A 13,249-nucleotide genomic window follows, 5' to 3' on the forward strand; every position below is an offset into this window, starting at 1 on the left:
GCAAATTATGGAAATGAAATGTTTGATTTACGTATTTAAAGATAAAAATCTCTTCGTTTGACCCTTTTGTTGTTCTAGTCTTTAAGTTTCTGAAATAAATTGTGAGGTGCTCCTTGTTTCCGTGTTTATTGTTCTGAGCAGAAAAATAGCGCGACATTGTGAAACGAAGTTAATTGTACTTTTAGCATATGCAAAATACTGTGAAGATCCATTAACAGGAGACAAAGTAATAGTAAACACCTCCAAATCGTTAAATCGCCCATATAAAACACAAAACAGAAAATTTGTAAGATGTCCCCGCATGGACCCAATAAGCCTCCATTTTGGATGTGGTAAAAATCCATCCACGCTTCCCGAAGTCGTTTCGTGGACATAAAACAAACAATAAAAATATATTTATAAGGAATAACATTTATGTGTTTGGTGTATTAATTTTGAATCAATAGACTTGCAAATTTTAAAAGTATTTATTTCATATATTTCACAATATAATCAAACACAATAATTTGAGAAATATTTACTATTACACACTTTATAAAGTGTATTGAGTTTTAAATTGTAGTCCAACTACAAAATGTTTGTTCGCATTTCAGAAATACAGTAAACAAATTAGATCTCTCGTTTACACAAAATTATTTCGAAAATAAATAAGTGAACAGCGTTTAAAATAATCAATCTGGCCAGATGCTAGCACACGTATAACATCTCTGGACGAGTTTCGTGTTTAGATTTGTGCTTCATATTTTGCTATTATTGGATACGATATTACAATGATTGTTTATGAACTGAAACAACAGATCTGTAAAAATAAATTTAACGTTTTCCAAGCCACAATTTATGTGTAATTTTATTTTTTTTATTTCTTATTTTGTTATTTAACTAGCAAACTGCCCAAAATTTATTCTAACAATTACATTTATGACGGAGAACAACATCATCTTTACGATACTTATGTATGCTTTCCACGTAAAATTTTAATTTACGAGAAATATTTGTGGTACAAGCGAGGAACAGGGGTGATTGAATTGAATCACCCAAAGTGCACTTTATTCATTTTAAAACTCAGGTGCAAAAGGCTGGTAGAGAAATTTCATCACACATGTTTATGTTAGATAAAAGATCATAACTGATTTAAGGATCACTCTTATGGATCAAACGGGAACGTTCATTTTAGGGATAAAATACTGAACGATTTACCATATCTAAAACACAGTTTACTTTCCTTTTACCACTTTGGTCCGGCATGGTCAGGTGGGTTAAGGCGTTTAACTCATAACCTGAGGGTTGCGGGTTCGAATCCCGGTCGCACCAAAACATGCTCGCCCTTTCAGACGTGGGGGCGTCATAATGTGACGATCAATCCCACTATTCGTTGGTAAAAGAGTAGCCCAAGAGTTGGCGGTGGGTGGCGATGACTAGCTGCCCTTCATCTAGTCTTACACTGCTAAATTAGGGACGGCTAGCGCAGATAGCCCTCGAGTAACTTTGCGCGAAATTCAAAAAACAAACAAAACACCACTTTATTCATCTCGATGTACTCAATACAATGAGGTTGGTGGACGGATACTTCAGGCGTTTTCCTGAAGCTCAAAGCGTAAAGCACTTCACTGATTGAAGATTTTGCATGGTCAACAAGTACTTTAATAGAGTCCGAACTCAGAGAAAGCACATTTCTGTTCAGTTGACGATAATAAATTCAGTATGTTGAAAGTAAAGCGAGTTGTTGCCTAACTGGAGTTAGAAAGCGGGTAAGAGGGTTCATAGTTTCAACAAACTGTAAAGATAAAAAAAAAACACTCTACAAGTACAATAAAACAATCACTCATTGTATCAGTTCAGAAAACAGAAACGCATTCTACAGCAGTCAGTAGAAAATAAAACAGTTCTATAGGTAAAAGGTAAAAAAAACATGTCTTTTATAGAATTAGAAAACTAAGATACGTTCTTTTGCAAATCACTAGACATAACAATTGCTCAGTCGGATGTTGCCAGCACGAAAGTTGTGTTTAGGCTTAGGTAATAGAAAATAGCTTGAAAATACATCTATACGTTCGAAAGGAATAAAGTACATTTATGGACTTGTAAGGATGTGAAATGATTAATTCGATGTACATCTTTATACTCGACACTCAGAAATTTTCTATCTTCTTTCCTTTGTTTCTCGACTCGACATGGCCAGGTGGGTTAAGGCGTTCAACTCGTAATTTGACGGTTACGGGTTCGAATCACCGTTGCACCAGACAGGCTCGCCCTTTCAGCCGTGGGGGCATCATAATGTTAAGATTAATCCCACTATTAATTGGCAAAAGAGTAGCCCAAGAGTTGGCGGTGGGTGGTGATGACCTTCCGTCTAGTCTTACACTGCTAAATTAGGGATAGCGCAAATAACCCTCATGTAGCTTTGCTGGTCTTTCACTGTCAAATTAGGGACGGCTAGCACAGATAGCCCTCGTGTAGCTTTGCGTGAAATTCAAAAACAAAACAAATCCTTTGTTTCTTTTTTTTTAAATACGAGGGTCGAGTAGAAAGTTGACACGAACGAAAGAAAGTGTTTGTTACAACACATCTTTATAACGACACATCTGAATTGAATGACAAACGACTCCAGATTTTCTTTGTGAAGATGAGACTCAGCACGTGGAATTCACGGTGTATTATATAAACAAACGTGGACTCTTTCTCATATTTTAAAAGTCTCGCAGCCATGACTACCACATAATGCATAAGATAAAGAAAAAGGCAGAATATTTAGAAATTATAATTTATAAAAGCGTATGAACACAGCGAAACTAAGAATGTAAAAAAAATACACTTTTTTTTCCAATTTATGGATTTTGATAAAATGTTGTAACTTCTCGGCAACTCACAAAATATTGCCAAAATGAGCGACATCTGTAGAAAGACCCGGCTACTCACAGCAGAGAGTGTGACTTCAACATAACCTGTGTCTTCTCTGCAACAACAAATGTCGAAGAGAATGAGCCTCTTCTCTGAGTGTTGCAACCTGCGCTCGCAAGATGGCGTTTTCTTTTTCCAAAAAACAAGCTCGAAGAGCAACTTCATCCTCGCGAGCTTTCCGTGCATCACGTGACTTCTTTGCCGCCAAATTATTTCTTTTACGGCGCTCAAAATATTTCTGGTCCTTCTGGTCTGACGGTATCGGTTTCTTCTCACTTCGTGGCCTACGTGGCAGGTTTGAAAGCAACGCACGAGTGATGAACGGGTTAGCTGAAAAACAAATTTATTGAAGACCATTAAAGAACGTTCGAACTGGAATGAATACAGACTCACGGGCAAACCCCCAAAAAACGTTTTAAAAATATTTTTTTAAACACTATTTTACTGGGCCAAATGTTCGTAATTTTTAAAACTAAGTAAAACATTTATTACAAAATTTGAAGAAAAGATTTAAAAGCTTGTTCTAAACTGGGTTAGATGAACAACTTCTAAGTATGGAGGTCAAATCAAACCAACATGTTTGAAATTGACCAAACTTTTAATGTCTCTCTGCTCAAGAGGAAATTCACAGAACTCACTATTACAGTCACTCAAAAATTAGTTATCAGTATATTCAATAGAGGTGTTTAGTGAAGGTGAAAATTATGTTTTGATTTTTATTGAAGTACACATACTATTGTTGTGTTATTAAACTGTAAAAGATGGAAGATAGACTTATGCACCTAAGGAAGACCTAACAGAAGGCATAGTGGTTAATGTGTGCCGTGCCCTGGATCTAGTGTTCCGCGGTTCACACTCGTTACTGCTAAAAACTAATCGTGATTTATAAGTGTGGCTGTTAAATCTTGTTTTTAAGGTTTGACAAGGAAAACCCAGAAGTTGGTAGTTGGTAGTGTTGACTAACTGCCTTCCCTCAAGTTTATCTCTTCAAAATTACGGACGGCTAGTTCAGATAGGCCTCAAGCCCAGAAGTTGATAGTTGGTGGTGTTGGCTAGCTGCCTTTCCTCAAGTTTATCTCTTCAAAATTACGGACGGCTAGCTCAAATATGCCGCGAGTAGATTTGTACGAAAGTCAACAAACAGTCAGAGCTCCTAATGGTTAATAAAATAACTACAACTTTGGGAGCTGGGAAGACATATTGAATTACTTGTAGTCTATTGTTTGGTAATACATTCCAGATGGAAAAAGTTCATCGTTTCATTTATCATTACATTATTACATGAAAAATATATAAAAATGTTTCTTAAAATTACTCATTAAAAGATGAGAAGGAAGTAATAAGTACTAACATATTTCAAACCTCTCCTGAACCATATTTCAAACCTCTCCTGAACCATATTTCAAACCTCTCCTGAACCATATTTCAAACCTCTCTTGAACCATATTTCAAACCTCTCTTGAACCATGTTTCAAACCTATCCTGAACCATGTTTCAAACCTCTCCTGAACCATATTTCAAACCTCTCTTGAACCATATTTCAAACCTCTCTTGAACCATGTTTCAAACCTATCCTGAACCATGTTTCAAACCTCTCTTGAACCATATTTCAAACCTCTCTTGAACCATATTTCAAACCTCTCTTGAACCATGTTGGTATAATCAGATCGAAAACTATATCACATCGAATTTCACACCTGTATCGCAGCTACAAAGAGACTAATTACAGAGCTACTAAACAGGTAATTACCAGCTTATTTCAACAGTTAAATGTGTCAAAAGGTAGATCATTTCCATATTCTCCAATCACCTCACATACACACGAGGTACAAAACCAACAAAGCTTTTCCTTGTTTGCTGTTTTTGTTGTAACATGCCAACTGCAAAGAAACGACAATTTTACGTTTGGGTCGATTATTAACATGAATGAAATTAATGGTCAGGCTTCCATAGTCTTTTCTATTTTTTCAACTTGGGCTGTATCCAGTGTTCGTAATTGTTAAAGTTTGAATAAAGCATGTTAATTATAGTCAGTTACATGTATTAACAACAAAGCTAAAGGAACTATTGATTAAATGTTATAAATCAGTTAAAACTGTTGTTGTATTTTCTTGTCGATGATCTAATATTTAAAGTAACAGCGCATAAGTGAAGGTAGCAAAGAATTTATATTAAACCAAACCCTTTGAGATTAGTAAGTTTATGGTGTTTCTTTATGTATTGTGTATCTGTTTAAACTCCACGGCCCGGCATGGCCAAGCGTGTTAAGGCGTGCGACTCTTAATCTGAGGGTCGCGGGTTCGCATCCCCGTCGTGCCAAACTTGCTCGCCCTCCCAGCCGTGGGGGCGTTGTAATGTGCGGTCAATCCCACTATTCGTTGGTAAAAGAGTAGCTCAAACGTTGGCGGTGGTTGGTGATGACTAGCTGCCTTCCCTCTAGTCTTACACTCCTAAATTAGGGACGGTTAGCGCAGATAGCCCTCGAGTAGCTTTGTGCGAAATTCGAAAACAAACAATTAAATTCCATTATGCCTGGCCTTACATTACCTCACTGTTGACCTTACACGCTCGTGCGATCCTAACGAAACTAATAAACTTAAATCACAAAATTGTGAATAAAAGAAGTAAAAGTTATTTTAAACGAAACATTAATCCCTAATCTTGTGAAAAGGTATTCGATAATTTTAATCAATGTACAAATATTAACCATGACTTACAGAAAAACAAACTGTTAAACTCAACGTACGAAGATCTGAGTGACTTGCAAAAACACAGATGAATCTAAATCATCATCTGGCCTGCTGCATTCAACCAGACACTTATGAACTCATACAACGCAACATCAATTAATTAACAGTAAGAACAAATAAAAAGACCCGCCACAACAACAAAAAATCAACTAAGATATCAACAACTTTGTTTGTTTGTTTTTAAGACTAGAGGGAAGGCAGCTAGTCATCACCACCCACCGCCAACTGTTGGACTACTCTTTTACCAACGAATAATGTGATTGACCGTAATATTATAACGCCCCCACGGCTTGTAGGGCGAGCATGTTTGGTGCGACCGGGATTCGAACCCGTGACCCTCGGATTACGAGTCGAACACCTTAACACACTTGACCATGCCGGGCCGATATCAACAACTAAAAAGACGTCAACATAACGAACCATCAACCAACCCTATAATTAACAGATTGCCATCAACCGACCTTATAATTAACAGATTACCATCAACCGACCTTATAACTAACAGATTACCATCAACCAACCTTATAATTAACAGATTGCCATCAACCGACCTTATAATTAAAAGATTACCATCAACCGACCTTATAACTAACAGATTACCATCAACCAACCTTATAACTAACAGATTACCATCAACCAACCTTATAATTAACAGATTACCATCAACCAACCTTATAATTAACAGATTACCATTAACCGACCTTATAATTAACAGATTACCATCAACCGACCTTATAATTAACAGATTTGATCGGCAATTAAGCACTGACGAAATACATCTACTCAACAAAAGACTCAACCATCGAACTGAAAGACAGTTTGGAAGACTTAACCAAAAGACTACTGATCCATTCCGCAGAGATCGGCATGACTAGATGGTTATGTCATTCGACTAGTATCTTAAACATCTTTTTCAAAGACTTCTCGCGCAAAACCATTAATATAATTTCACAGAAAAGAAAGATAAAAAACCCTATACAGAAAAATATTCATTCTATAATATAAACAACCTAAAAATGACTAATACAGCAAAATTCTCAAAGCTGATAAAGACAATGCAACAGTAACAATGAAAACAAATGGGTACATTCAAAAAATGAATGACATATTATCAGATACAAGCAAACTTAAGCCAATACACACAAATAGAAAAACACATGAAAACCAACTGAACAAAATGCTACTACAAATGAAAAAAAAAACAATCTCAGAAAAAACTTTATTCCTACCCACGCGGATCGGCATGGCCAGGTGGGTTAAGGCGTTTGACTCGTAATCTGAGGGTCGCGGGTTCGAATTTCCATCGTACCGAACAGGCTCGCCCTTTCAGCCACGTGCGTGTTATAATGTGACGGTCAATCCCTCTATTCGTTTGTAAAAGAGTATCCCAATAGTTCTCGGTGGATGGTGATGACTAGCTGCCTTCCCTCCTACCTTACGCGGCTAAATTATGGACGGCTAGAACGGATAGCCCTCGTGTAGCTTTGCGCGAAATTCAAAACAAATACAAAAAATACAAATTCCTATATACACAAGACCAACTCACCTACACCACAAATATACGGCACCCACAAACCTCACAAATCATATTGTCCACTAGACCCATAATGATGAATGATTTTCTGAATATGTAACATCGGCCGGATTCTTTTCCAAGAACTCTTTTAACTTTAAGTCTATTCTTGATCAACTAAACCATAAAGCCTTAATGGCCAATTTTGATGTAATCTTCCTCTTTACAGAAGTCTCGACCACAGAAGCCTGAAAGATAGATTTAGAACTTTGTACCCAAGACCCCAACCCACTGGTACACATCCCCAGCAATCAATTAGCAGCTCTTATAGAATTCTATACCATCAAAACTGACTTTATGTTCGATGACCAAAACTGCATACAAATAAATGGCTCAAGCATGACCAATATTCTGCCACCATGTATGGCCAACATTTTTATGACATAGATTGAATCTCAAACGATCAATTCAGCCTCATACCCACCACTGTACTGGTACAGGTATGTTGATGATACAATTGCTGGATTCACATCTACAGAACACACACTTAGTTTTTATACCATGTTAACTCCAATCACCCCAGCATTAAGTTTACATGTAAACACGAGAAAACTAACCAAATAACATTTCTCAACCTCAATAGCACAAGAAGTAATACACAATTCAAAACATAAATCCATAGAAAAATCACCCATATTGGATCATACATTTGCAAGGACTTAGCACATGAAACAAAACAAAAACTCAACGTATTAAGAAACCAAATAAACCGATAAAACTAATAATAAAATTAATAAAATAAAACAACATTTCATCAACATCAACAAATTTCCTTCAAAAACAATTGAAAAAATCATATGCACACACTTAGACCAACAACAAACAAACAACAATAAATTCAGTGAAACAAATTACTACAAAACCTTGCACTTTGCATACCATATGTTTTTGATACTAGCGATTAAGTAAATAACATTTTAAATAACTTACAACAAAACATAATATTCCAGTAAACACCACTTTCAATCAAAAGGCACCGGCATGGCCAGACGGTTAAGGCACTCCACTCGTAATCTGAGAGTCACGGGCTCGAATCCCGGTCGCACGAAACATGCTCACCCTATCAGCCGTGGGGGCGTTATAATTTGACGGTTAATCCCACTATTCGTTGGTAAAAGAATAGCCCAAGAGTTGGCGGTGGGTGGTGATGACTAGCTGCCTTCCCTCTAGTTTTACACTGCTAAATTAGGGACAGATAGCGCAGATAGCCCTCGTGTCATTTCTCAACCTCAATAGCACAAGAAGTAATACACAATTCAAAACATAAATCCATAGAAAAATCACCCATATTGGATCATACATTCGCAAGGACTTAGCACATGAAACAAAACAAAAACTCAACGTATTAAGAAACCAAATAAACCGATAAAACTAATAATAAAATCAATAAAATAAAACAACATTTCATCAACATCAACAAATTTCCTTCAAAAACAATTGAAAAAATCATATGCACACACTTAGACCAACAACAAACAAACAACAATAAATTCAGTGAAACAAATCACTACAAAACCTTGCACTTTGCATACCATATGTTTTTGATACTAGCGATTAAGTAAATAACATTTTAAATAACTTACAACAAAACATAATATTCCAGTAAACACCACTTTCAATCAAAAGGCACCGGCATGGCCAGATGGTTAAGGCACTCCACTCGTAATCTGAGAGTCACGGGCTCGAATCCCGGTCGCACGAAACATGCTCACCCTATCAGCCGTGGGGGCGTTATAATTTGACGGTCAATCCCACTATTCGTTGGTAAAAGAGTAGCCCAAGAGTTGGCGGTGGGTGGTGATGACTAGCTGCCTTCCCTCTAGTTTTACACTGCTAAATTAGGGACGACTAGCGCAGATAGCCCTTGAGTAGCTTTGCTCGAAATTCCAAAACAAACAAAGCCCATAGAATCTCATACCCTTTCACACTCATGTCTTAGGACGGTTACTATTGGTATTAAAATAAAGAACAGAACAACCTTTCAACCTTTTTGGATCATCTTTAGAATACATTTAAACCTTTCATTGGTTACTTTCAGTATGGAGAAAAGATGACCCGTCTTTTAGTGGTAAGATTCCGTACCTACAACGCCAACATCCGAGATTTGATTCCCTGTGATGGACAAAAAGTATTTAGCCATTAAAGTTTGATTCGCTCAGTAGTCGGCTTAATTGCGGAAGGAAAACAAATTATTTATACACACATCAAATTCGCGTTACGTTTTTTCGGCGTTTGTGTGTGTGTGAGCTGAACTGGCTTTTCTTTAATAGTGTTCATACTAAGAGAAAATACTAAATTCATATGTTCGTTTCCACAGATCACAGTATTTCTCTCTAGTACTGTTTGAGAAAAAATTTAACTGGTATTTCAATATCTTCATCTAATATTCTTGGATTCGAACCTGTAATCTCATAAAATCGCATATCGTTTGCGTTTTGCACTAGTTGAACCTACAACAATGTTTCAGAACGGTGTATGAATTATAACTTCAAGTCAAACAAATTAAACAACTAAGGAACGAGGTCATTATATATATATCACCATCGCACCAAACATGCTCGCCCTTTCAGCCGTGGGGGCGTTATAATGTTACGGTCAATCCCACTATTGGTTGGTAAAAGAGTAGCCCAAGCGTTGGCGGTGGGTGGTGATGACTAGTTGCCTTCCCTCTAGCCTTACGCTGCTAAATTAGGGACGGCTAGCGCAGATACCCCTCGTGTAGCTTGGCGCGAAATTCCAAAACAAACAAACAAACATTATATACATATTTTATATCCACGGTACATAGCAGCTGTAAATTCCATACATTTTTATATACATTTCGTACAAGCCTAACATGTATTCTCATTAAAGTAAGACTTACTGACCTCAGTTGTGAGTTTTGATTGCAATGGTAAATATTCCAGTATTCTTGTTCTGGTTCGTTTAAAAGTATTAACTAATATCATTTTTAAATTGTACGCAGTTCCATGATAGAAACGATGAAAGAGGTTCCTAAATCAAGTTTGTTTTGAATTTCGCGCAAAGCTACACGAGGAGAACTATCTGCACTGGTCGTCCCTAATTTAGCAGTGTAAATAAAGAGAGAAAGCAGCTAGTCATCACCACCCAACGCCAAATCTTGAGCTACTCTTTTACCAACGAATAGTGAGATTGACCGTCACATTATAACGCCACACGGCTGAAGGAGCGAGCATGTTTGGTGGAACGACGAGTTTCGAGCGTTCGACCCTCAGGTTTCGAGTGGAGCTTCTGACCACTTGGCTATACCAGGCCGAGGCCATCACATATTCCGCGCGCTTTAAGCTCTGGGTGTGTTATAAGAGTAACAATAATTTTCCCAGCGTAAGTCGTGGATGGTAGCGTGTAGCAAGCAGGTCAAAATTATAGTTTTGTTATAAATACAAATATTTTAGTATTTGTCGTTCTGGTTCATTAAAAATAATAATAAGATGGTTATTGGAGAACCATCTTATTATATTATAACTAACGACGAACACATTACAAGTTAATTAGCATGCATGAAGATATTTAAAGTGAAGAAAGTTTATCAGAAACTCCTAGTCAAGATATAGGGGTGTAAAAACATTAACAAACGAAACCGATGAGTAAATGTATCTGAATGTTGTTTTTTTTAACATTGCGAAGTTTCTGTATCCAATAAAGAATCGAAAGAATAAGTCTTAGGCCTAGCTTCTCGAAAAATTATTTGAGGTCTTTCATTAATAACCTGGTCTTTAATATCAAATATATTAAGAACTGGTGGTTGTTGAATTTCGACTGTTTTTGAAAAGCTATACGAGAATCATCTGTACATAACTAACCTTAATTTTAAGTAACAGACCAGTGATAAGGGCGCTACTGAACAGCGACCCTATTTGGTTCTCTTGTCTTGTCAAAATAGCGAGATTTAACCGCCACTATATCTACTGTTCCAATATGTGCAGCAACGGGATGCGAATCCTAATAATATGAAACGCTAAGCACTTCACAGCGCCCTCTCTATACTAAAGTAACTAGTCTTTGCTAATTTTTATTCGAATGCTTAATTAAAAACAGCTACATTTTACCATGGATAGTTTAAACGGTCGGGTATAGGCCTACATGTGAAACTCGAACGTATACAGTTCAAAGCTATTATTGACAATGACAAATAACACACTGTGTCACTTATACTAATAATTCATCCTCGTATCATTCGCTTCTCCCTCCAATCTCGAAACAAGTGCTATTATATCAATAGTTCAACTAAAAGCAAATTATATCAAATTTACGTCGCCATAGAAACCAACGACGCACAACAAAACGAGAATAAATTTAAATCGTCCCGTTAATTGCAATATCAGTTATTATAATCATTATTAACAGATCACTTTATGGAAAAAAAATAAAATAAATGCGTGGCGTCAGGAGCGCGCTCAGGTGTGCTCTCGTTCACGTGAAGCATTCGCGCGTGGCGTTCCAAATGTGGACATACCGATTTTCACAGACTTTCAGCACTGAAAGAACGTCCGTACAAGGGGGAATAATAGACCTTTTGTCGTGAATTCAGAGATTCTCTGAAGTTCACGATCCCTTGTTATGCAAAACTAGAAAGAAAACTGGAGCCTCGATTTTGTTGTTACTTGTTACCCTGACATATTCCTACTGTTGTTTAATTGCTACCTTAACATATTCCTACTGTTGTTACTTGTTACCCTAATATCTTCTCACTGTTGTTACTTGTTATCCTCATATCTTCCTACTCTCGTTTAATTGTTACCCTAACATCTCCAATTGTTTTTTACTTGTTATCCTCACATCTTCCTATTGTTGTTTACTTGTTACACTTACATCTTCCTATTGTTGTTTACTTGTTACCCTAACATCTCCAATTGTTGATTACTTGTTATCCTCACATCTTCCTATTGTTGTTTACTTGTTACCCTCGCATCTTCCTATTGTTGTTTACTTGTTACCCTAACATCTTCCTATTGTTGTTTACCTGTTACCCTAACATCTTCCTATTTCACAATCCACTCACTGCATAAAATACGAAACAAAAGAAATTCTGTGTCTTCAGCTGAGTAAGGTGTATTTTAATAATAACAACATTTACATTAAAAACTGGACTATAAACAGATCAAAGAGTATTTAATAATAATATAAAACTGAAAACTGAGCTATAAACAGAGTAAAGACAACTTTAATAATAATAATAGTAACACCAAAAACTTGACTATAAACAGATCAAAGAGTACTTTAATAATAATATAAAAACTGAAAACTGAGTTATAAACAGAGTAAAGACAACTTTAATAATAATAAAACTAACACAGAAAACTGGACTATAAACAGAGTGAAGAGTATTTTAATAATGATAATATTAACATTGAAATCTGAACTATAAACAGAACAAAGAGTAATTTAATAATAATAATACTAACACCGAAAACTGAGTTATAAACAGAGCAAAGAGTATTTTAATAACAATAATATTAACATTGAAAACTAAGCTATAAACAGAGCAAAGAGTAATTTAATAGTAATAACAGTAACACTGAACACTGAGCTATAAACAGAGCAGAGTACCTTAATAATAATAACAATAATATTAACACTGAAAACTAAGCTATAAACAGAGCAAAGAGTGCTTTAATAATGATAATATTAACATTGAAAACTGAGCTATAAACAGAGCAGAGTACCTTAATAGTAATAACAATAATATTAACACTGAAAACTAAGCTATAAACAGAGCAAGAATACTTTAATAGTAATAATAGTAACACAGAAAACTGAGCTATAAACATACTAAAGAGTACCAAAATAATGATAATATTAACATTGAAAACTGAGCTATAAACAGAGCAGAGTATCTTAATAATAATAACAATAATATTAACACTGAAAACTCTGCTATAAACAGAGAAAAGAGTGCTTTAATAATGATAATATTAACATTGAAAACTGAGTTATAAACAGAGCAGAGTACCTTAATAATAATAACAATAATATTAACACTGAAAACTGTGCTATAAACAGAGCA

General features: G+C 35.9%; 1 protein-coding gene across 1 annotated transcript in view; it reads right to left on the bottom strand.

The window, feature by feature from the left end:
- Window positions 1-452: 452 nt before the first annotated feature.
- LOC143231892 (uncharacterized) overlaps window positions 453-13,249 on the bottom strand; it is a 28,961-nt gene continuing 16,164 nt past the window's right edge. Inside the window, exon 2 of the mRNA XM_076466671.1 lies at window positions 453-3,228. Coding sequence (XP_076322786.1) covers window positions 2,933-3,228 — 296 coding nt within the window. The 3' untranslated portion in view covers window positions 453-2,932. The remainder of the gene's footprint in view (window positions 3,229-13,249) is intronic.

This window comes from Tachypleus tridentatus, chromosome 11 (genome assembly GCF_004210375.1).
Source record: "Tachypleus tridentatus isolate NWPU-2018 chromosome 11, ASM421037v1, whole genome shotgun sequence".
NCBI lineage: Eukaryota > Metazoa > Arthropoda > Merostomata > Xiphosura > Limulidae > Tachypleus > Tachypleus tridentatus.